Below are 26,252 nucleotides of genomic sequence, written 5' to 3'. Positions count from 1 at the left end.
AGAGTCGGCGTATCAAAAATACTGTTTGTCATTTGATTATCTCAAACTGCCTCAGGTCACAAATGGCAATCACTCAGGCAGACAAAAGTAGCCATTTTCTGGTGGCTGGGTTGGGCTCAGCCACCGGTGTCATAGACTGAACGGTCCCCCCCTAAAACTCAGTTCGCCCTGCCTTCACTGCACGTGTCATCAGCCGCGGTTCACAGATTATCGCCTCGTTTTTGCTTCAAACTGTACTCCAGTCATGATCTATCTCAGCAACAGATATCTGAAGCTTTTGTACAACAATCATTTCCACATAAATTCAGAATTATTTCATCATGAAAAACGAAGAAAGCGATAACAGCGCCACAGCCATGCAAGCTGCTAGCTGTTGCGTTCACTGCACGTCCGTCATTTCAAAGTGTCACAGATTATCGCCTTGTTTCTGCTTAATACTGACTTTAGAATGATTTAAGAGGTTTGACCTTGTCACCTGATGGTTAATAATGTCATTAATCTATTTGATCGTGAAGAGATTCCGTCTCAGATGAGGTGCTGTGGTCCAAAGTGATGTATGCGCAGTGGAGGCAGGGTGGACCAATTTTTAGGGGGGGATCGTTCAGTTTGCAACACCGGCACCGGTGTGGGGACCCTGACCATGGGGGGGGGGGGGGGGGGGGTGTCTTGCTACATTGGGCAGTCTCGGGTAGGGCAATGGCCCCCTCACCGCATTGGTTGTTGGACTCTGGTGAGTGCTATGACCATGGTCGGTGTCCTATGTCGTGTTTGTGGCGCTGCTTTGCTCCAATGTGTGTGTAGTTTAGGTACACTTTTTCATTCGGCTGCTGGTCTGCTTGCCCGTGGCTACTTCACACACTCAGATGGGGTGGGTTACTGGTCCTGTGTCTGCACATGCCTTCTTTCACGGGGTAAATTGTCCTCTCCAGTCCCTGCAGTGGCTGAGGGGTTCCATTTGGGTGTGAGGGTGTGCTTGGGTGTTGGGGCTATCTGGCTTTGGTGTGGTGCTCTAGAGCAATTCATGTTATCACACATCTGTTTTCTTTTCACTTTTTACTCTGCATGTGGACCAACAAGTGCACACGTGCATTCATGTAACAAACACCTTCACACATATTACTGTGATTACTGCTGCCAGCCTGATCACCATCTCTATCAAGCACCATCTGTCTTTTATTTTCTGTCTTTTGTCTTCTGTCTGTTCTCCCTACTATCCTTGTTAGCATCTTTGTTGCTGTCTTAAGCACAGGTTTAGTTTGCACCTTCCACAATCACTGTTGTCGTCACTGTTTGTTTAATACTGTGTCATACCTTTAATGTATGTACAACAAAGGGGACAGAAAATTGCTCCTGCAATATTAAAAATTGTATATATTCTTAATGGTATGAGTTGTCTGTGACTCATACTCAAGTGACGAATGTAGACATGAGGTTAAAAAAGTAGCCATTTATCTTGTGCAGCCAGCTCTGGGCGTTTCCTTGGCCTTTTCCATTTCCTTGGGGACACAGTATTGAGACACCTGCATGCTGGATCATGGCCAGAGAAATGCACCACATGGCAAAAATGTAAAAAAAAAAAGCTGACATTCCCTCAAAATGCAAGTGACACTCCCTAAGTAACCATTTGTTTGACACAAACTGATTCCAGTGGAAAACAATGATCCTCTGAAGAAAGCTATTACCAAAGACATCTAGTCTTAATTTTAGATCATTGGTTAAAATCCAAGTCTTACAACCATAAAATAAGAACGTCAGCACCAGGAATGAAAGACTTGGACTGTCTCTCTCCTGTAAAGGTATCGGTGTTGCCAAAGACCTCTGTCCAGGAACCTCATGACTTTAAAGGCTGAGGACCCAGAACCATGAATGCCACTACCAAGACATTACACATTACAGCACTTTTTAAGTGTCTAAAATCTTTGCACAGTACTGCATATTACATTTTAATCAAATTTTTAAAAATGTAACACAAAATAAGCCAACTGAAGATCTGCTTTGGCCTCTATAAAGAATATTGTCCACTCCATAAGATATGTGCCTGAAAGGTTGCATCACTTCTTCGATATCATTTAGTGAAATCACTTTAATTTACAAAAATAGACTCACAAGGCTACAAATGGGAGAAACAATTACCGATTCTCATGCATCCATCACTTTACTTCTACGCAGTCTGCCTCCATTTATTTTAACTGCTGTTAATTATAAAGTAATGTTGGTGGAGGACGTTACCGAGTCAAAATTGTCAGACTTGTTTGAGAAAAGAAAAAAGATCTCAGACGTGTGCACAAAACTACTTAATAATCCTCACCATGAAGTTTCAAATTTACTGAATAAAACAAACACAAAGAGCTTGACCGAAAGTTCCCCAGAACTGCGTCAGCAAAAAATTAGGGCAAACGATCCCGTGTGAATTAACGCCTGTACGAATACACTGGGCAAAGATAGACATCCCAGTGCAGAAGGTGTGCTGTGCTTCAGCATTTTCTCCAAATTCGTTATCCCAAATCACATCAATCACAATGTTTGTGATGTCTGGGAGAGCTCTCCGGAGAGGCTATTATCTTCAACCGTCCAAGGGCCAAAGACAGCAGGAGGGGAAGCAAAAAACTAGATCATGATGAGCCCCATTTGCAGCACTGTGAGTATACACTTTTAGCAGCCTGCGGCAAGTGCACGTCGTGTGTTACCGGTTGGCGTAATGTTCAATCCGAGTGTGCGTGTCGTCGTGCGAAAGCTGAGGAGACGATCCGGGCCTGAGAAAGAGAGGAGTGGAAAGAAACACAGAGAGAAGGTGGCATCATGAATCAAACTAAGAAAACATTATTAATCCCAATACACACACACACACACACACACACACACACACACACACACACACACACACACACACACACACACACACACACACACACACACACATGCACATGCACAGCAGCTTGAATCCACACAAGAGCTGTGAAGGAAGTGACATGAGGCACAGATATGTGGCGGCATGAAAGGATCGATAAATACGCTTATATGCCGCACTCTCAGCTTTCGCTTCACTCACTGCATCAAATTTGAGCGCTCAATGACGTCATTAACTAGGAGTCTCAAAAGACACGCAACAACTTTCCAGCAGTGTGTTAGCGTTTAAAGCGGAAGAAAATGGATGGATGGATTTTGTCTTTCAAAACATGAAAAAAAACTTCACTGAATAAGGTCACTCTGACAATGGCATTTTAAAAAATACATTGGATGAGGAATTTTAACAACAGAATAAAGATGGTGAATAAGAACGTCACCTAAAATATGCATTGCATTAGAATGCAATGGCCAAAATGTCCTGTACCATAAGAATAACAAGCATATCTTTTTATCATTACAGTTATCATTTATAAAAAGTGCAATTCCATATAAAATTGCAGGCTGTGTGAAAAATTAAAAGCATGTTCTGTTTGTATTTTAGACATTATACCATGTCCAGGAACTGGTGGTTGAATGGTACAATTTTTTGGTTTCAAATTATATGCAAGAAACAGGTTTTTGTAGTCGTGAAGCGGCTCTTTAAAGGTGATAGAGAGAGGTTGAATGGGGCATTAATCCTTGTTCTGTGATGTGATATGTATCCCCCAAAAAACTGGCTGGGTCTGTAATGGCTCAGAACCTTCCTAAAAGGTTCTCTGAAACAGCTATGTTACTATGCTGGGTTTAGAATGCGTCGTTTGCCCTTAATGGCGTCGTTTCGGAGTTTATTTGGCAACCTCATTATGAAATGCACGTAGGTGTTGGCGCTGTTCGGTTGCCGTTGTTTGATTGGCTGCCCTTGCTCTCACTGAAAACCCTGAAAACCACTCTGAAAATGAGATGACAGTACTCTTCACTAACTTATTTAATAGATCACGTTTCAACATTGCTGTTGAGTGATAAATCTTGTTCCTCGCCCACCAACATGAAGTCAGCCAGAGGCTGACTGTGACATAAAGTCCAGTCACAAAATAATAATGATAAGAAAAAACGATCCAAAATAAATTTTAAAACAAATTTAAAACAAAAGAAAATGTGATACTTACAGGCTGTACTGATTGCTGGGGTTGATTTTGTTGCAAAGTCGGAACTGACCCTCTACTGAGTATTAAATGCCGACTGAAGCCAGCTTGAAATTGTGCAAGGTTTGTGAAACAGTCCTCCGTGAAATGCGCAGAGCAAAGAAATAGTCAGCGGTTGTATGTACTGGGGATGCGGTTAAAAATGAATAAAAGCCATTGATCGCGTACATTGCTTTCCGTGGGAAGAATATGTAAAGATCGTAGTCCGCTATGACAGCCTGGGAAGGCACACCTGTAGCTCGCCATTGCTCCTCTTCCAGTGGTAGGAATGGGTGGGCACAACCTTATGAATAATTAATTTCGAAGGGGCGTGTGTGAAAGGGGGTGGGTGTGGGTGTGTGTGTAGGGGGGCTATTGGTGAAAATGTGACACAATGTTTCCCTCAAACACGGATTGGCCAATTTTCTGGCGGCAATTCAAAAAAGGAGAAATACTTGAAACAGAGGTTCTGACACTTGCTGGCACTTCGTGTGTTTTCCCCACAGCGGGGAGACTCAGAACTAACACCAAAAACATGAAAAAGATGATTTTGATTCTCTATCCCCTTTAAACAGCACACAACAGGCTAAGATGTGATTAATTTCATCTTCCCTTCTCTCTTACACATGTCACAGAGTGTGCTCTGTGCTGCTTGATACTGTCAGTATTTATGCTGCCTCCATTCTGGTGGAAGTAAAACTGTCATACCAGTTGTCTAAGCAGTATTCCTGTTGTCTGCAGCAACAGACCGTAGGTGGCACGGCTATTTTTCAATTTCAACAACAAACACTAATTTACATCATCAAAAGATTTGCGTTTTGCACAGCATTATATTAAAGTAGGAATCCCTGGTTCTGATGGCAGCTTGAATGAATGAATGAATGAATTATTTAATTTATTCCGGACACAGTCCAAAACAACAACAAAAAACTTATAATGAAGAAAAAAAATGGATTAACAATGCATCCGTGTGCCTGAATGGGTATAGACAGAAGCAAAGCTTATTAATGCCTACTCCTTTAACCAAAAATAAAATTATGTAGTTCAAAAGGAGTGGGTTTGAAGTAAAAAAAAAAAAAAACCATCTATTCCCTGTCCCATTTTCAACCACTTCAAACGCTTCAGCTTAAAGGACACAATCCGAATGCTACCAAACAAAGTTACATTTTCAAATTCACATTTACAATTGGCAACACACAAAACTCATCCTTCTTCAGCAGATACATATCTTGAAAACATCATGTCTTTATATTAATTTTTAAACTGATTGATATTTGGACATCCGTTTCTCTGAGTTCCTCCGTCAGGTTATTCCATATTCTAGGGCCACACATAGAGACACAGAAGCCTTTCCTGGTCGTCCAAGCGCCAGCAATTTTAAAATGATACAAGCCCCGTAAATGATATTTTCCCTCTCTCTCAGTAAAAAAATTCTTGAATTCTAAAGGACACTTGTTTATTTTTCACTTTGTACATTAACTGAACAGTCTTGAACAAAATCACATCATGAAGTTTTAATATTTGAGATTTAATGAACAATGGGTTGGTGTGGTGATGATAACCTGCATTATGAATTGTTCCTCATGCTCTTTTTTGAAGAATGACTAATGGTTGCACTGTAGTTTTGCAACTGTTGCCCCAAACGTCAGTACAGTAAGTCAAGTAGGGTGCAACCAATGAACAATACAAAGTATGTAGTGCTCTGCAGTCAAGAACATGCTTTGCTTTATTTAATACTGCAATACTCTTTGATACCTTCTTTTGAACATGTTGAATATGAGCTTTCCAATTTTTTTCATCAGTAATGACACCTAAAAACTTATTTTCTTTGACACGTTCTATGTTTACCCCTTGTATATTTAACTGTATTTGTATGTCTTTTTTTATAATTTCCAAATAACATGAATTTAGTTTTTGACAAATTTAATGAGAATTTGTTAATATCAAACCACTTTATCATTTCACTTCCTAAATCAGGTAACAATTGTTGCAGATTTTCTCCTGAGCAAAACAGGTTTGTGTCATCAGCAAAGAGAACTGCTTTAAACAGATCTGAAACTTTGCATAACTCGTTGATGTAAAAAATAAACAATTTTTGGTCCCAACACAGAACCCTGTGGAAGCCCACAAATGATGTCCAGACATGAAGAACAGTACTCTAAAACTGCTTCCGGTTTTGTAAGTAACTTTTAATCCAACTCAGAGCCACTCCTCTGATCCCATACAGTTCCATTTTATGAAATAATATATTGTGATCAATTGTGTCAAAAGCCTTTCTTAGGTCAATAAATAAACCTAATACTATTTCCCTTTGGTCCACATGTTTATTGATCTCTTCTTATTGAATCGAACAATGCCAGTGCAGTGGACCTTTTTGCTCTGAAACCATATTGACTTTCATCAAGCAAGTTGTGTCATTCTATAAATTTATCCAGTCTGCTGTTGTAAAGTTTTTCCAATATCTTAGAAAATTGTGAAAATAGAGACACAGAAACTGCCAGCCAACTCTGAACGAGAAAAGCAGATAAGTAAATTTACATCTGGAATCACTTGATTAACCTTGTAATGCTGCATTTTCTTAAACATAAACATTTTTAAGTAATATAACTATTTCTCTGAGCTCTTTGAATCGAAAATCGATTCTGAATCGAATCGTCACCCCAAGAATTGGAATGGAATTGAGTTGTTGTACGATTCACATCCCTAAAAGTTATCACTTTTGCCACTTTCATACTGTTAGGAACAATTCCAGTTTGAAATGATTTATTAAAAATATATGATAATGGTTTTGCGATTTCAGTAAATACTTGCTTTACTAAGGACATATGTACCTTTACTAAGGACATATGTACCTTTACTAAGGACATATGTACCTCATTATTATCCGTTGACTTTTTACTTTTACATGTACTAACTACATTAATAATTTCCCTTTCATCTACTGGGCCAAGAAACATTGTGTGTGGATTCCTGACGATTAATTGCTGATTTTCCCATAGGCTGTGTGGAATTTCAGCTGCCAGAACTGGCCCAACATTAGCAAAAAATTTATTGAAACTATTCACTACTTGGCTCATGTTATATTCATCTTTGTTGTTATAAGTAAAGTATGTTGGGTAGTTATTTGATTTAGGCTTATTTGCTATAATACTATTCAGTATTTTCCATGTTTTCTTTATGTTGTTTTTATTATTGTTTAGTATTTTTTCAAAGTATGATTTTTTTTTACAGTTCCGCATAATAGTTGTTAGTTTATTTTTATAGTCCTTATATTTAATCTCTGCCTCTCTTGATTTACTTTTAATGAATTCTCTGTATAGCATATTTTTCTTCTTACAAGCCTTATGAAGACCTTTTGTTATGCAAGGGTTAACTTTATATTTATTATTTGTATTATACTGTATAACTGGACAATTTTTGTTGTATATATTGAGAAATATGTTTTCAAATTCAGAATATGCTAAATTTGCATCATAAATGGGATTCCAATCCTGTAAATCATTTTTTAAGGCAGTGATGGCTTCTTCAGATTGCAGGCGCTTGCAATATTGTATTTTCTCAGTACATTTTTTATTGAAATTTAGATCAGTTACTATAAAAATTGGTAAATAGTCACTAATATTATTAATTAATAAGCCACTTAATGTTTTGGTATCGATATCATTTGTAAGTATATTATCAATGAGAGTAGCTGAATGTGAAGTGATTCTTGAAGGCCTAGTACTTTTTGGATATAAATTTAAACTGTACAAAGTATTATTGAAATCCTCTGTCACTTTATGCTGATACGGGTTTAAGAGATCAATGTTTAAATCTCCACAGAGAAATACTTGTTTGTTACACATCTGTGAAAAAACTTCTCTGTCCAATTTTGAAACTCTTCAATCTTAGAGCCCGGAGCTCTATATATACAGCTGATCAATTATATTTTTACCTTTTTTTCATATCTATTTTGATTGTGATGGATTCCAAAAGATTTTCCACAGCCACAGTCATTTGATCTTTAATTTTGTAGTTAAGCCTTTTGTCAACATACAAAGCCACTCCTCCTCCTCTATTTTGTCTATTCAGATGATTGAATTCATAACCCTCCAACTCATAGATTGTATCATCACCCTCTGTAAGCCAAGTTTCCATTATGGCAATTATACTGAAGGACTGACAAAATTGTTTTAAATAGTCTTTGATACTGCCAAAATTTCTGTACAGACTCCTACTATTAAAGTGGATTATTAATAATTTCCCATCATTTGTAATGCAGTTATTGTATTGTTGTTCCTCTGTATAATACCGACAGTTACTATTTGTGAAGGAATAGAAATGATTGTCCGGATTGATCTCATTTTCCGGATCCTGTATATGATGCTCAGTATCGTGAAAAGGTTGTAATTCCAGATTCTCATAGCCATGTATCATCTAAATACTATTACTGTTCAGAAGCACTGATGAATGGTCTGTATGTTTGTCAGTCATTATGAAAGTTGGTTGCCTTCACTTACCATGTTTTATTCATATTTTGCCAATTCCTCCATGCTTCTGATCAGCAACACTTTGGCTTCTTCTGGGGACCCGTTCAGTTTGATGAATACTTTACAATTTGTAGTCCATGTTTTTAGTGAGATGCTCAATTAAGTAAACATTGGATCCTTTAAGTTTATATCCTTGTTTGAGCAGAGTTGTTTTGTCTTTCCTGTTAACAAACCTCATGATGACTGTAGGTTTGTCTGATGAATTCTTCCTGGGTAATGGATGACACGCTTCAATAGTGTTTATATCCAGATCGATCCCCTTTGTTTGTAGAACAAAGCAACTTGTTGCTCCATGGAGTGTTTGTCTTGTTCATCGGGCTCCCCCCTGTTACCAGAGACTGCTGCCCGAGCATATGATCTGGGTCTGATGTAGAGCCCAGATATAACAACATCATTCATTCGCATGTACTGCTCCATCTCAGTCACCCTCCTTTCCAAAGACACAATACGTTTGTCCTTCTCCTCGATAAGGCCTCTCAGGTCCTTAACTTCCTTTACTAGTGCCAGTCAGCACTAGTAAAGGCCAGCTTAAAAATGTATAGATTACTACTGTGCTGACTACCCTTCATTATGTGACAGGAAATGCTACTGTTGATTGCAGCCAGAGGTGGGACGAAGTCACTGTCAAGTCATTCTCAAGTTATGAATCTGCAAGTCCCAAGTCAAGTCTCAAGTCAGCTTGCAAAACAATGGTGCACATTATGACTTGAGACTTGCTGATTCATGAGTTGAGAATGAATTGATGGTGACTTCGTCCCACCTCAGATTATACATCTGTGCAGTTAATAAAATTATCTTCATGGACGATTCGTTCGCGCACACACAAAAAAGGCTGCTGCTGCAGTTCATTACTCTCCTCTCCAACTCTCTCACAATTGTGTTAAATAAATAAAGGACAAAAGGGACATAAGTCCTGCTCACAGACTGGGCTGCCAGAGACAGGACATGTCCACATCAAGTATAAACTCCAGACATTTCCACGTCACTACATATCCAGTCCGTGATTGGTCATCGCGGCGCGACAAGATGAAAAATTCAGATTTTTCAACTTGGGGAAGAGGGCAACGCGACGTGATGCAATGCGATATCACGCCACAAACACACCATTCGCGCAAAGTCGCTTTATTCGCATCCATCACGTCACACTGCATGGCTTTTGTGGCGCCACAACGCATCCTTCCATAGGGATTACATGGCAACCTCTCGCCGCCGTCGCTCGGGTGGCGTCCGGTGTGAACGTGCCATTAGTTGTCTTAACAGCTTCAATTATGTTCCAATATCTTTAAACGGGGTATTCCTATAAGTATGGCCTGAAACGTGTTTGATGGTGTTCCATCGGGGTAAAAATTCTAAGCTGTAGCTTTATGGTTCTGACTGAGGGCGCAGCTCCTTAATTTCATTTTCAGATGGGTGACCAGATCTGCACTTTATAAACCAGCCAGTTGCCAGGTAAAATGGATTAAGCCTTCTCATCCCATTTTTACACTGTTTTTGGATTGTGGGCGATCGTAGCAGAATGGTGCCCCGTGGAGCAGTGGTGTTAAAAACAGAGTTCCACATACAGAAATACTGTGCGACTTAGAAAAATTTCCCCCGTTTAAGAAGCATTTTTTGACAGGACAGGTGCAACTTGTACTCCAGAAAATAAGGTAATGTTTTCCTGAATATGGTCTGCTCCATAAATAAACATGCCATGTTAATGCAATAGTCTGGTGCCCTATAATTTCTGAAATACTCACATAACTGAGTGAAACAATCAAGATATGTAGGATTTTATTTTATTTTTTTAATATACCAAATGAGCAAATTCACTACATAACTAGAGCAACACTCCCAGCATGTGCCATAACCTGATCTAAATGTAGACCAAACCAGAGATCACCTTTGTTTATTTGTTTACTTACTGAAGATATGCCCTTCACATTTTGAGGTTTTGACAAAAAAACTACAGTGTGCAATAATGAATCAGTATGTTTTCACAAGTTTAGAATGAGCCCTTGCTATGTACATCGGCACGGGCCCCCTCACGGGGGCTAGCATGTTGCACTCTCATGTTGATACAGTAGACCAAAAGGGACACACTGACTCATGTCTTAAGTATTTACTGCGCAGCCTGCAGACTGAAGAAAGAAAAAAGGGGTTGCACCCTGTTGATGCTACTGCAAGTCTGAGAACCTTAATTGTTGTGAAATGGAGGATTATACATAATCCAACCACAGGAGAAGGCAAGGGAGCATGAATCCCCGTCGCCGAAGAAGCAAAATTTAATTGATATTAAAATGTAATAATTTTCCATATATACAAACGGCCTCGACAGTGGTGTTGATTTTGTTTAAGGTGTTGGGCTTGAATCCAGAAGATCATGGGTTCAAATCCCCGCCTGACTGGAAAATTACTAAGGGCCCTTGGGCAAGGCCTTTAATCCCCTATTGCTCCCGGTGTGTAGTGAGCGTCTTGTATGGCAGCACCCTGACATCGGGGTGAATGTGAGGCATAATTGTAAAGCACTTTGAGCGTCTGATGCAGATGGAAAAGCGCTATATAAATGCAGTCCATTTACCATTTACCATTCAAAACGCAGCTGCGGGGTGACATGTCCAAGCAGCAGCCACAAACTGAGATGTAAACCCACAAAACAAAAGACACCACACAATGAATGTGAAGGAACAAATAAATGGGTGGAGGTGAATGTGTCTGTCTGTGAGAGACTCAGAGAATTTCTCAATGATTTAAAGATGAAGCAGTAATTAGTGTCTGTGTTGTGCATGTGCGAGTGAGGTACTCACGCATGGTCTACGGGCCAGAAGTTGATCAGAGTGACAGGACTGCAAGACAAAAAAACCTGAGATGACGACACAGAAAGAGGGAGCACAGCAAAGCATGATGGGAGTTGCAGTGTGATAAAGCAGAGGGGGCAGGGAACGGGGAGGCAGGTCAGCACGAAGAAGACAACATGGCAAAATGTGGGTTATAGTGCAACAGCAAACCCTCAGCCCAACTGCAAACTGTTTGTACCCAAAAACAACAACACACACAGCTCACTATTCCAAAAATCCACCCCAAATGTCATTCTCATACTGTCATCTGCAGACTATCCATCCAACCACTTTCTGCAACTTGTCTGGAGCTGGTCCAGAGTAGCAGCAGGTTAAGCGTGGTATTCCAGACATCCGTCTGCTCAGCCATAACCACATCCCTTAGCTTTCCCAGGCCAGGTGAGCTACATAATGCCTCCACCATATTTTAGGAACATGCTTTGGGGTCTCTTCTTTGTTGGATATGTCCAGAACATCTACAGAGGGAGGCATCCAAGAAACATCTAAAACAGATTGTTCAAACAACTAACTTGGCTTTTTACAAGTCCAAGAAGCTTTTCTACACTGAGCTCATTCCCAATGATAGACTACTTCATCGTGCCTGTGAGGGTGATACCAATTTCTTGCATGAGAACTGTACCGCTGACTGCTACCAAAACACTAAAATGAATGTGGTGAGGCACAGTTTTGGCAGATTATTTTGGTAGATTGCACCACCAACCAAAAAAAAACCTGGTTTGAGATCAAGTGTAGCCTTTTCTGTTCTTTCTCACTGCACATTTCTTAAAAAAAAATACCTTTTATATATATATATAAAAAAAAAAAATAGTTTCTATAAAATATTTTCTGGCATATAAGTCGCACCTGTCAAAAAGTGCCTCTTGAGGAAAAACACATGTAAGTCACATCAATGTATAAGTCACACTCTTTTTTGTTATCAACAATTAACTGATACAAATTCGCGTTGGGAATTGGACCTGTCGTCTTCACTCAAGTGCTCAGCCGTTTTATTGAGCGTTACCAAGCTGACTCAAGAAATAAGTGCACATGTCGCACAGAAGCTGACCGTCCTTGAGATAGCATGAACTGCCGGGTGCTCTGAATACGTCTGAAACCAGTAACAAATATAATACCATAATCGGTCGCATTTCTTACCTCCAGAAGGAGCCCAACCGGGAGGCACCTTTTAGTTTTTCTGCAGCTGAGTGCAGAATACAGGTGAAGTAGATGTGGGTGTTTGTTTGGCTGCTATTTATGCTAAGCTAACAACATTTTGTTTGCTCACATGCTCACAATTTCGACAGTGTGTGTTGTTGCTGAGCCGAGGGTTCAGACTAAGAGCCGCTAGCTGTAGCTGCTGTGGAGAACAACGCCTGTCTTTTTAGAAGCATTGTGTGTATATATATATATATATATATAGACGCACACACGCACACACTGCTTGTGTGAGTGTGTGTGTGTGTGTGTGTGTGGTGGGGTCCTTTCAATAATCTGAAGTAAATTCAGAGCTTTTGGTAGAATTTCTGTTATGTATGTCACAGATGTCTCAAGCACGTTGTGTCAGGACAAAATGATGCTTTAAGGAGGAGAATCTCTGTGAGCACATTCAGACAATTGTGGGAGTTTTTGATGTTGAACATTAAACATCAAACACATGAAAATATAAAAAGTAGATAAAAAGTGTTTCCCTTTGATAATTATCTAATTTGATACAAAACCATTTTCACTTGAAAACCTGCTCCATGAACATGAAAACCTACATAAAAAAAACATGAATCATACTTTTTTTTCCACACATATAAGAGGTATGTGGTTGTGTTTAATTTTTCTTTTTGAATTTTTGTGGGATCCGTCTTCACAGCCACTCTCTATCATTTTCTTAGTTATCTATTCAGTGACGTATATTTACACGAGGTTAGTCTAACTTAAAGGCCCTGTCACACTTAGCACAAATGAGCAGGAATCAAGCCGAATCAGCCAGAATGGGAAAAAAGCCAAACTTCGAGGCACAGTCAGGAGAGACAGACATTCGGACAGCCGTGTACAAATGCCATTCGACAACTTAGAATGTGGGCGGATCCCAACTAGACTGAGTCGAGCACAGCCCGTGTGTATACCACGAATGCAGTTCAAATGAAGTCTGAACACAGTATGAATACTGCTGTCAGACTGCAGTAAGAATCAGAAGAATGCGCATCAACTGCCGTGATGCCGTGAGAATATTTCGAACGCAGTCAGAATGCAGTTAGAGTCCACTTCGGCTGCCGTACGATATTTTTCCACCTCGACTGCACCTTGAATGTTTTGAACATGTGCAAAACATTAGACTGCTCTCAGAATGCTGTCCAACGTCTTCAAATGCACCACGACAATTCCGGAATGTGGGTCAAATTTTTAATTCAGCCCCATTCGGCCTCTACTGTGACGGGGTATAAGGTCAATTCTTTGGCTCATTTCACAGAATGTAAAAACTGAAGGAATCTTTCCGGACACAGGAGTCCACAGTCTGTAAAGATGACTGAGCAACTGAGCAACAACTCCACTCCCCATGTAAAAAGAACCCCTTCCAAAGAAAGCTTAAAGCTCATTTATATTATTAGGTTAGTTTGACATATATGTATTTTTGTATATTTACACCAGACATTGTTATGTGAATGACTGTTCATTTGACTACTGAAGATCTGCAGTAAAACCACTAATCACAGTTAGCTTTAGCACACACACTCATGCTAACTGGTGTACAGAACAGGATTCGCCACATCTGGAAAAGCTGGAATTTCCACATAACTTTCGTCTCTGATAAAGACAAAAAAAACCCCAAAACAAAACAAAAAAAACAACTTTTCTTTTCTACCATTTCTCAATGCAATGAAATCTAGCAGAGAGTGTCTTATTTGCTGTATCTGTGACATTGAGGCGATGGTCTAGTGGTTAAGCGTTGGGTTTGAGACCAGAGGATCCTCGGTTCAAATCCCAGCCTGACTGGAAAATCACTAAGACCCCTTGGGCAAGGTCTTTAATCTCCTATTGCTCCCAGTGTGTAGTGAGTACCTTGTATGGCAGCACCCTCACATCGGGGTGAATGTGAGGCATTATTGTAAAGAGCTTTGAGGGTCTGATGCAGATGGAAAAGCGCTACATAAATGCAGTCCATTTACCATTATCTATGACCTCTAAAAGATACATTTAATACATTTTTATGGCAGTAAAGATCTTGTTTTGCAATAAAAAAAAAATACTTTTATACCTTTTTAAAGGTATGCTGCCACCCTGGATGAAGACAAATCAGCTAAGAACACACGGTTTACCCAGCAAGCACACACCACCACACACACAAAACACTCCAACCAATAATTAACACACAAACCACTGCACGAACAGCATTGTGACCTTTGTGCTGTAATACTGTTGGCTACACATGCAAGCGTGTTGTTACTCGTGCGTATGCACGTGCAGTCTGTGTTTACACAACTACTGTGTCCTATAATTTAGGTCACACAAGTGTTTGCCCTTGTGGGCCAGAGATCACTTACGTTTCCATGTTGTCTCCCTCCAGGATGGTCTGGACAGGCAGGTAGCCCATACGTGGGTGTTTGGCAAAGTAGCGCTTGGTCCTGAACTTATTCTTCAACACCTTGGCAAAGTCTCTTACATCCTCCCCTGATGTGGTCTAGAGAGAGAGAGGAGCGAGCGAGCACAAAGGTAGCTTTGTTCAGCGGATGGGAGTGGAGTGCTGATGCACACACCTTTGACAAAAAAGCAGCTCATTTATTTCCACGTCCTTTTGACCTCATTCACACATCCAAGTGAGTGAAGTTAATGCCCTCATTGTCGGTTTTGAGGGTGCCATTACAATTATACGTGAGAGGAAGCAGATTTATGACTCAGCCAAGTCTTCCAAGTCTTTATTTTAGCGCTGAGAGCAGGCTGACGAAATCAGTCATTAAACCTCGTTCTACTTTGGAGTATTTGTACAGGTTCATTTGGTGGTGCTGCACCTGAGGGCAGGTGGTGACAGTTATGTCATGTGGCAAAAATGCATTTCAAACCCATTTTTATTGGACTGACCACGTTATTGGCTTTGCTTCCAAGATTCAAAACATTTTAGTGCCTTCAGTCCACTGCAGAAATACAGCACATAGCACCATCAGGATAGGATATATATGAGAGAATAAGTAATAGCAAATTAGTAATAATGGTAATAATAATACTATGTCATAAATGTGGAAAACAATTGTCTTCTTTTCAACTGAGGCAGTTTACTACCACCATTCCCCAAAGTCTGTGCTCTTTAGGAATTTACAGAAAACTGTAAATGGTGTCAACAAACAGTTAATGGGGGATACTTGCAAAATGACCTTGTAAATGTATGAAGAGTTGGCGTGTGTGTTACAAAAGCTGCAAGCTCCTGTATGATGCAGTGAAACCAGCTTTGGTGCATGAGGGGGCTTGAAGATTTGCATCTTTGATTATGCATCAAATTGCAAAATTAAGTTAAATAATGAGCATTGTGTACTTTGTTGCCTCTTTTTCTTTATCTGACTGTGAACAAGTCAAATCATAAAGATTTTTAGAAACATTTTTTTGTAGAAGCTTTGACTGACTGAGGATGATCTCAGTCTGGATTCCAAATTTTAAAATGAGAAGAATACGAATAAGAAAGAACTTTATTTATCCCGAAGGAAATTATTTTGCCAGAGTGCCGAAACAGTAAACAGTGCCTTTTTATTTATTTATGTATTTTACAATGAGAACAATGAGTACAACATGTTGCAAAATGACTGAAAGACACTTGCACAAGATGTTTGATAGTATTGCACATAGCTCTGAGGAACTGAAAACTCTTATTCTCCAACCTGAAAGATCTAGGTGCCTGAATGTTTATTCAATTTCATGCCACTAGGAGACACTGTTGTACAGTTGTTGACAAATACAGAGAAAGCAGGTTTTTACTCAAGTCGATAGTGTTGTCTCAACAACTGTTCAGAGATGGTTGTGAGGCTGTTTGTCTTTACGCTGCAGTCAGATTAGCTACAAATGTCAACGACGAGCAGTTGGCTTTATCACTTGATGCGCGTTCCTGAGGCATGCACGCTAACGTCTCCGTAAGATCCCTTCAGAGGTGTAATTTGTTTACAAAAACAGCATTTTTTTTATAGAAGTGTTTATTTCTCTGTAACCTTTATAAAATGTGAGAAACATGTTTAGACAGAAATACAGCCATTTTTGAGCATTTCACGCCATCTTGGATTACTTTGTTGGAGCAAATAACCAGCTGACATCAAGCTGCCTATTCACTCTGACTGGCAGTCACCGTGTCGCGTCACTCAGTGTTTGCATAAAATAGAATTCCAGTCTAGTTTGGCCCTGCCTAGCTGGCAACAGAGCGACTGTTGTCTCTTGCCGCTGATTGAAAATACAGCAAGTTGTCGCTTTGCCTCTGTCACTTCCTGCCGCTTGTAGCTAATGTGGCCCAGGGTTACAGTTCTTCATCGCTATCCTGTTAGCAACGGATAGCGCGTTATCTCTGATGGGAGTACAATAGTCGCAGTTTTGCAGTTGTGAATCTCGTGCCGTCATGCGGTCCGTGACTCATGCGAGAGGTCGGTTTTGGCAGAGTTCGGGTGTCAGGAGCTCAGCATTCACAGTGTAAACAAACCTCATGAAATATGGACAATAACACAACATCGGGGCACAGCAGAAGTCCATCACAGGTGCTACACCTCTTCTAGATAACCCTCACAACTAGAGAGAATGCATCATCATCATAATCGCCCGTGAACTCGCTGGATCAACGCCATCCACATCCTCGCTTTGCCATTGTTTACAAGCGCTATGAGACGGCGGAACTCTGCTGGCGCCACGGTACATTCTGGGAAGTGCAGGGGGGCCGCTAGGGGGATTATGGGAAATGTTAAAGTCCTGAATAATGCAGAATAAAGGAATTACCTGGACTTTCTGTGTGCTGAAATGAATCTGATCTATGGACTCATTTTGTTGTGTTGTTGTCTGACCCCTTCAATGTAATGAGAATAAAGACTATCAGACATCTAACAGAACATTCAGTATGATTATCGAGCTCCTCCGTGTGCTTTATTTGTTTTGATTCAACCCCATCACCTGACCACAACACAATTCAACTAATCAGCTTCTTTCAACATGTAGTACAGATTGAGCCATTTGCAGTGTGAAACCCTTCAATACATAATGCCTCTGTGTTATTTGTTCACCCATAATTCTTTCCTGTGCATCAGCCAGAAGTGATGCAGATATGCAGCAATGCAGGAATAAAGAACTGACTGTGTACTGGAGAACTTTTTCTGTCCAAAAGTCTGGAACTGGGCTGAAATGGACTACTGTATCTACAGATACACTCTAATCACACTACTCAACATTAACTCAGATTTTAATTATAGTCAAAAGCAGATTGTTCAACAGATGGGAATGCAAATTATGGTTCAAGGTTACATGCTTTCATAACTGAGGAAGAAATATATTTTTCTGCATTCTGGGTAAGTCTACATTTTTCTCAGTTTCATTCATACCGGAGTGCAGTACTCGACCATGGGGTACTGCATCTTATGGCCCTTGGCGACACGACCGGAGAAGAAGCAGCTTTGGCAAATATCATAGTTGAAATGTTTCAGACTCCGATATCTGAAAGAGATGATGTTTGAGCAATACGATTACACAAGAGAAAAACACAGAATGAGTAGAAGACAAAAAAGAAATTAAAGAGTGGAGAAAAATGGACAGACAGCAAAAAAACAAGAGTACAGAAGGAGAAAAAGAAGAAGCTGAAGAGGAAGGAATAGGAGAGAATCATTAAAGAGGAAAATTTACAACATCCTTTTCTCCAGGGTAAGAGAATTTAAAAATTTTGTTTGAACCCACTGCCTAAATGAGAAATGTATTCTCTGGCCCTGGGACTCTTCATTAAAATTTATCACTGCTCGTGTCATGCAGGAGGCCGCTGACACCACAAACACTCCCTGATCAAATCCTTTTTTACTTAAAATAAAAAAAAAAACCCTCCTTTACCACTACATTAAGGGTCGAGGTTACAAATACAACTGGATTATTTTTTTAAACATCACATCATGAATCTCATCTGCACACATCAACTGTTTCACTGACCAGCTACTACTGTCAAATCAAATTAACCCAGCATATACTCTCACAAAGAAGTTCGCAATTCAACATTTAGATGACCTGAACATTGTCCTATCGCACAATGTTAAATGAGGTAATAAAGGAAAGATTGCACAATAAGAAATGAAAGAGGGCATTTCATAGGTTTCTGGATGTGGAGTGTTCTAGAGGTGGGCGATACCAGGAATTTTGGTACTGATCCGATACCAAGTAAATACAGGCTTAGTATCGCCGATATCAATACCGATACTTTTTCATATTTAAGCTTCATAGATCCAAAGGATCCAAAAGACCTAGGACAGAATTTCGCCAAACATTGTACGTGACAACAAAATACTTTATTATCACAATCAACATTTTTGTTTAAAAAATATCACTCAACACAACTTAAAACAAAATCTCCTGAGGTAGAGGGCTGACAAACCACAATACAAGGGTGCGCTGCTCTGTGTTGTGTGAGACAGCGCAGCGCTGCTCTTACAGACAGAGAGTAGACTTTGATGAATCTGCATGCGCAGCAGTCAGTGTGTGCGGGAGAGAAAAAAAAGCTTGAGTATCGATGTTTTTACACGAGAATTGTTCAATATCAATACCAGCGTTGGTATCGATATTAGGAACGATCCGCCCACCTCTAGAATGTTCTGCTTTTTATCTCAAGCATTTCTGCTGATAAGTCGTGTTTGACTACTGAACAGCTATATTAAAGAAACCGCGAACCGTGTTGAGTGTTTGCATATGTAGCCACACGTTGGTGGTTAACATTAACAGATGCAGTCACACTAGCCATGTTTCAAACAAGTAGCTTTGACTATGGTCGGTTTCAACTGCAAACCATTAGCATCGATCACAGTTTAACTGCTTGTGTTAAGCTTGTGTTTGCATATGCGTGACCGTATATGCAAACGCTAACTACGAAGGCATGATCATGTATGAGCTAGTATATCCGTATAATTTAATGCCAACCTCGATTAGTGTTTCGTCTCCCAAAGCTAGTCAGCTGGCAAACATGCAATGTCAGTGCAAACGTGTTCCATATGGATAGTATACTAAGTCCTGGAAAACCTCCATCTCTAACAATCAAAACCTGACACCAAAATGTCATTTCATTCTGATGTGCATCACTTAGACATTCACAAAAGACTTCAAGGCCTCGCTCAGACACCTGTAAAAATCAGATTTATGTGCATGTCAGATTTGAATCTGAACCCATGCTGCAAGTCCAAACAGCAAAAAGTCGCATGAAATCTGTTTTTTCTAAATTCATTTCAAGTCTCATTCATCAGTAATTTGAAATGCGATTCAAATCACATCTGCAAATCAGTTTCTGGATGAATGCTCAGATTGGATTCTGATTATGTTTTGTGACGTCTGTGACTTTGCACACCAGGTAAAAATCGCAGTGAGCTTTACATGGTGTCAGCTGGTGGTTCTTCCACTGCTGTTCACAGCCCAGTGACAGCAAAAAAAAAAAAAAAAAAAAAAGCCAACAAAACACACACAAACTAACCCATGAAATCAACTTCAAAAAAGAAGCCCAGAAGTGATCCCGGGTCGATAATGCGCCATACTTGAAACACACTGCATGTTTTGTTGGATACGGGCAGGAGTCACCTGTCTTTGTGTATTTATGTGGCAGCGTTTAATCTGCTGCTCAGTCTATCCACATCATTTGTCTTTGTTAAGGCCTTTTATTCCACACACATGTATTTTTGTCAAACTGTCACCCAACAGCACAACTCATGTTGTTTTACAATATATAAACTTAAAAATATAAATTATATACATACATATAAACACATCAGCTTTGATTGCAACTGCAATCCATATTCCGTGAGTCAGAGCCCTGTAGTCGTAGTGTTCAGACACGGGACAGCAGTGATGTTACTGTTTACACGATGTGACTTTCATGACAATAGCAACCAAAGTTTATTAGACGGCAGATGAGGACTGCAACACGGACACAGAGATCGGATCTGCTCATTTGCTGTGTATAATGTGGACAATCAATCAATGAGATCAGATATACAATAAATTCAAATTGATCTGGGAGTCTCAGTGATGTGAGCGGCCCTTGAAAAAAAGCTGAAAACTGTTGTCATGAAGTCAGGGCTGGAGCACCCAGTGGGGTGTCTGGGGGACCTCTCCCAGAATATTTTGAAAGCTTACATGCAATCTGAAGCAATCATAAAAGCATATTTTTCCAAAATGGCAAGATGACAAACTATAATACACAGTCTTATGTATTATTACTATTTCATAAAACCATATATTTGCATTGGACTGTTCTGTCTCTACATTTATCCACCCATATCACCTTTGATTCTCAGGAACACTAATTTGGGTTTAATTTTGATTGTTAGTCATTGATATAAATGGGAAACGCCATAACACATATATTTTTTCCCTACAGTGCAGACGTCAGCATTTCTGGGATACTGACAATTTATGTGTTGTGCAAAACGACGTACAAACATTTTTCACATCAATATCTGACTTCTATAAGCATGTTAGACCACAGACAAAATCCAACATGCACCAGGTAAACAAAAAAGAATAACCCAGACATGTTTGCTGGGAATTCCCAGAAAACTTGCATCACTGGAGACTGAACAAAGCCCATGTGTGCGTCATATAACAGTGATGAACAAAGGAATGAGTTCACAGACCTGAATCCAATGATGGGACACTCTTTACAGATGTTGCACTTGGCCTGGTGCTTGGCAGTCTCAGCAGCTGCCACACGGTGTAGGACCGGTAACCACACCATGGACTGGGGCTCCAGTCGCATCCAGTCCAGGAACATAGCTGCCTCCAGCTCAGGTTTATTGTTGGCCTGGAAATGACCAAAGGAACCAAGGACTCAAACACTAAAAATGACATTTGTTTTCAAAACTGCGGACTACCAGCATGAACATCAAGTAAGTAAATGTATGCATTTGATATTCATGGGGTATCACAAAAATTATCCTGAATATCATGAAATACCAGCTGAACCATGTAATGTAACACAGAAATTACTGCCAGGAGGCGCAAGGTGAAAAGTGCTCATACATTTTATACATTTATATTTATTATGTAGTAGGGATACAGTGATTTGGCCTGGTCTTGGCTAATATCAGATATCAACCCAATACAACAGCAATTTAAAATCAATCTAAAATTTGGCTACTTCACAAGAGGAACTGATGACCAAACATTTTTAAGCATATAAAGAAGCATGATGCTGTAACTACAGATGATTTTTACCCAAGGCCAAAATATGACCATCGGGTATTGCGAAGGCGTTGCCTCCGTCCATCTGTGTTCAGCCTAAGTCCAGTCCTGTTACTGACTGGGTCTTCATACTCACAGGGAACATTCTTGGGATACAGACCTTGGACAAGTCCAAAGATGGCTAACCTTGAATTGTGTTAAGAGGTCAAAAAGTCGCATTCTGTTTCCTATTGTTGTGCTCATACGGTAGAGGGTATTTTAGCATTGTGTTATATTTTAAAGTTTAAGCAGAGTCCTTCACCAACATATGTATGTAACTTCAGACATGCAACTTTCAAATCATCTTCCCAGCAAAGTATACTGTTGACATTTATGTCTGTTTTTGAAGAAAGACTAGCTTTAGGAAGCTGTTTTTCTGCATTACCTCATACCTTTCCAGATTTAGAGTTTGTTTTCTTGACATGCAATTCTACAGTAAATGATCCAGCTTGCTATAGTTTATTTAAAATGCTGTTACTGGTGAAGAGATTGAGTTTAACTATTAGCAGCACCTTTAATCAAGTTTTCCTTCAGTGATTTATTGGAGCTGTTAGTCTTGGCCTCACATGCTACTGCTGAAAAATCAATTTTCATTGTATTATTGGATGCCGACAGATCAATCATGAACATTGGGGGTGTATGACCTCTTCCAGTCACTCATTAGAAATCAAGTTTTGCAAATTCGGTGGCTTTCTTCTCCCAAGCTGTGGATGTGTTTGTGTTTTGTTAACACACAGTCTCATACTCTTTCAGCCATGATCCCAGGGTTTTAGCAATGTAAAGTTTACAGACTGACATGTGGAATAACCTTAAGTTTGTCTTTAGATTTCACATTGGCAGACGTAAAATCTTTGCTTTTTTTAAAAGAGTGGAATTTTTAAACTGCATACTGTGAAACTGGCCCATGCCTAGCACCATCTAAACTGTCTTACAAGTTTGTTTCCTATTTCTCATTTTGAGCTGGAGACAAATCAAATCAAACAGAGACAACCTAGATGCATTTCCCATGAATAAAACAGCCATCGGATTACCAACATACATATTTCCATCAGCAGACACTTTTGGAAATCTATGATTTGCATTTCCATACAAGGTACTTCCTCTCTCACACAGATGTGATTTCCTACTCCTCAAAAGAAGCTACAGCAGCTGCAGCTTTCTGCCGTAGCTAAATTGTGTTGCTCAGTGTCTCTCAGCTTTGCATTTGTTCTGCTTTTACGGCCCCGTCACATAATACGATTTTGCCGACTAGCGCACGAAGGAAGAACTGCATGCCATTCATGAAAAATCTAAGCTGCCTCTAATGCCTCACACAGCTGTCGCTACAACTATTCATGCATACCAGCGGCTGAAAGACAGAGAGTGTCCTGTGAGAAAACATTCGATCCCTCTCATGGCCAAATTCCAGGTGACACACACGAACATCCAACACCGCTCGCTAACACTTAGAAAATGTGTGGCCATTCACGCTGTCAGCACGAAAATAGTGAGCAGATGATCACTTTCGAGCTGGATGTGAAATTTGTGTAAGTGCCCCCACGACTGTGGCATTGCAAAGCAACACACATGTGGCGTGTCAGAGTATCGGCTCCCTCCCCCAGCACAGGTGCCATGCATGTGTATCGCGTATGTGTTCCGCCCCCCCCAAACACATGTGCCATGCATGTGTATCGCGTGTGTGTTCCGCCCCCCCCAAACACATGTGGAATGCGTGTGTTTCGGTCCCCCCTGCCCCCCACACGCAATACATGTGGCGTGCCGGGGGGGGGGGCACACTTGCATGGAATGCTGATATGTATATACAGATGGGGAGTGGCCAGCCGCGTCTCAGCACACACAGTGTGGCACGCTGTCTCCCAGTCTCACTGACAGCTGCAAATGACAGCTCAGTGCACATGACGTGTCACATTTAAAAACACAGAGACCACTGCCAGGACAGGTATATTAATAAGTACTGCAATAACTACATACACAATTAAATAACAAAATAACTAAAAAAAAATATCACATAACACAGAAACAGAGTGACACATTGGTCTTTGTGCTGAACAGACAGGAGGGCGTGCCCACTGACAGCAGCAGCTGTTGAGATCTGTGGTTCTACACGTCACGGCTGGGGTACACATACTGTGTTTTGACGGACATGAACTTACAGTACAACTGTCCACTGCGATGAGCATGTGTCTGCTTGCTGTGCTCACATGGAAATGCATAAAAACATATCGCTTTTGCGATGGGCTGCAGCAAGTGAGCACACAGCGTGCACACTGACAGGCTGTCCCAGGTGAAATGGACCATCAGATCTGAATGCCAGATCTGTCTGACAGGACACGCGTGTCTTGTGAACAGTGTGCCGCAGGACTACAAACCAACAGTGAGACAAATATGCCACTTTCAGTCCCGTACCACCAAAAATACACCATAACAAATGTGTTTTGTCACTTTTTTCACTGAATTAAAGATGATGAAAACTTCCTCTTTGTTTATATCATCTAATTTCTCTTTTTCTTAAATATGTTTATCTCCTTGTGATTTTAGGCATTTTACGCTCCTGTTATAAGAGAGTGATGGTAGCGCAGTGGTAAAGTTTATGTCTGTTAATCAGAGCTTTTGTAAATTGCAGGTTTGAATTCCGTGAGTGGCATGTATTTCTTATTTCTCCACAGCAGCGTGTGATGTGGTCCCACACGTTCCAGCTGGTTTTTTTTGTTTTTTTTCTCCACACCAACTGCGCGATGTGGTTCCACACACTCCAGCTGCTCGCACTGTGTTCCCACTGCGACAGTTTTGTGCTCACTTATGCGCGTGCACAGCATATTCCCATCTGTATCAGTGTGTCCCTCTCGACGTCAGCTCGATGTTTTCAAGGTTCGCTTATTCGGGCTGTTTCGCCGTGATTCGCCCTGATTCCTAATTATTCATGCTATGTGTGAAGGGGCCCTTAGGGATGCACACAGCCCTCTTGCACGCTGTGATTTACGGCTTAAAGGTTCAACTAAAATCATCTTTGACCCCTTTTGCATTGTGCAATAATTGAGAAGTGTGAAAGACGTGACATATGACCATTAACAGGCATTGCTGCAAAACATCATCATTTGTATGTTACCATGGATACGCAAAGTGCACACTGCTTCTTGCATCCTTTTCTCTTCAGTGAGCCACACGTTCACTGCTGCTTGTGTGAATGCTGCCTTATGGTTATAAATGATTGGTTTGCCCACCTATATAAGTTTGTGCAAGTTTAGGTCCAATAATCAAAACTTGCAGAGAGATTGGATTTGGAGACAATCAATCAAATTTTCAGTAATAAAACAAAAACTGTGTTTTGAGTAATTAAATTATCAGTGACAGACACTGTCATGTAGAACAAATCTGTACACCTCAGTTATTTTCACAAAGCTTGCTCAGATTTGTCAGCTTGTTTTCTATCTGTTCTCACTGAAACGGTTTGTGATGCCTCAAGGTGCAAAACAATGGTGGTAACAGAGCGTTTACAGCACCAAAAGCATAAAACTTAATCTTGATCGTTCTTGCATCATCTTGACTTGAACTCATGGCAGTTTTAGTTAATCTCCGTAAAACGTCTTCTGCAGAGTCCCACGTCAAAGCATCAGGCAGGAGGTGGCACTGATTTTCATTCCAATATCAAAGAGAGAGCTGTGATTATCTGCAGATATCCAGATTTGATGATCCACAACTGTGAGGGATGCATGTCAGTTTCTGCCATGGATGACAATAGATATTATTTCACAATGCATCTGAGGGGGAGAAGATAAAAAAAGTACATTTAACGGCCAAAGAAGGGAACGTTAAACACGAAAATGCGGGATCATCTTTTGGAGAGCAAGGATAATCGAGTCAGACGGGAATTACTGACATTCTTGGAAAAACTCAGCAGAGGGGAATTATGCGTCTGCTGCCTGCCTTTAGTTTAATCACCACGACTGTCTCCTCTGAAACACAAGGAATGTTGATGGGCTGATCTTGAGACTTTCCTTGCCATCTGTGCAGTGTCACACACTTTATCATTTTAACACCCACGTGTGCAGAGCTGGAGTGTGTTCATTTTGTCCTCTTGCTCTGAGAGATTTGTCTGAGTTTGTCCATAAAAATTCCCATGTTTCCATCCCAGTAACATTTCCACAGCTGTCAGACATCATTTGTTTGATCCCCTGCAGTCTGTCATTGATGATCTTCTCCTTCTGCATTGCCTGGCGCTTCAGCACGCACGCGGACACGCCGTCTGACCCCTTTACTGGACTCAGCAATGCAGTCCTTCTCTCGCTTGTTTTCATTATCCTTGGTTTTTATCAATGTTTTGCCTTTTATTCTGCAAACCTCTCAGTGTCACTCTAGTTTGGTTCTATAAATATTCCAGCTTTGCACCGCAGCCCTTGTCAGACGCGCAAGTGGCAACATTGTGAGCATCTTTTTGC

The 26,252-nt window shown here is 40.4% G+C and overlaps 1 protein-coding gene across 5 annotated transcripts in view; it reads right to left on the bottom strand.

Annotated features, from left to right (window-relative positions):
• Positions 1-26,252, bottom strand: part of dmd (dystrophin) — a 1,392,820-nt gene that overhangs the window by 47,849 nt on the left and 1,318,719 nt on the right. For 3 of the 5 annotated variants that reach the window (XM_034174291.1, XM_034174277.1, XM_034174259.1), the window contains 5 exons: positions 21,231-21,397; positions 17,958-18,069; positions 14,946-15,082; positions 11,383-11,421; positions 2,688-2,753 (listed from right to left, as the gene is read on the bottom strand). In XM_034174291.1, the coding sequence (XP_034030182.1) occupies positions 2,688-2,753; positions 11,383-11,421; positions 14,946-15,082; positions 17,958-18,069; positions 21,231-21,397 (521 nt within the window). Of the gene's footprint in view, positions 1-2,687; positions 2,754-11,382; positions 11,422-14,941; positions 15,083-17,957; positions 18,070-21,230; positions 21,398-26,252 lie in introns of those variants that run through there. The other 2 variants (XM_034174271.1, XM_034174286.1) reach the window with 2 other exon arrangements.

The sequence above is a fragment of the Thalassophryne amazonica genome, chromosome 1 (assembly GCF_902500255.1).
Source record: "Thalassophryne amazonica chromosome 1, fThaAma1.1, whole genome shotgun sequence".
Classification (NCBI taxonomy): Eukaryota; Metazoa; Chordata; class Actinopteri; order Batrachoidiformes; family Batrachoididae; genus Thalassophryne; species Thalassophryne amazonica.
The sequence above is the reverse complement of the archived record's forward strand: the minus strand, read 5'-3'. Positions and strand labels throughout refer to the sequence as shown.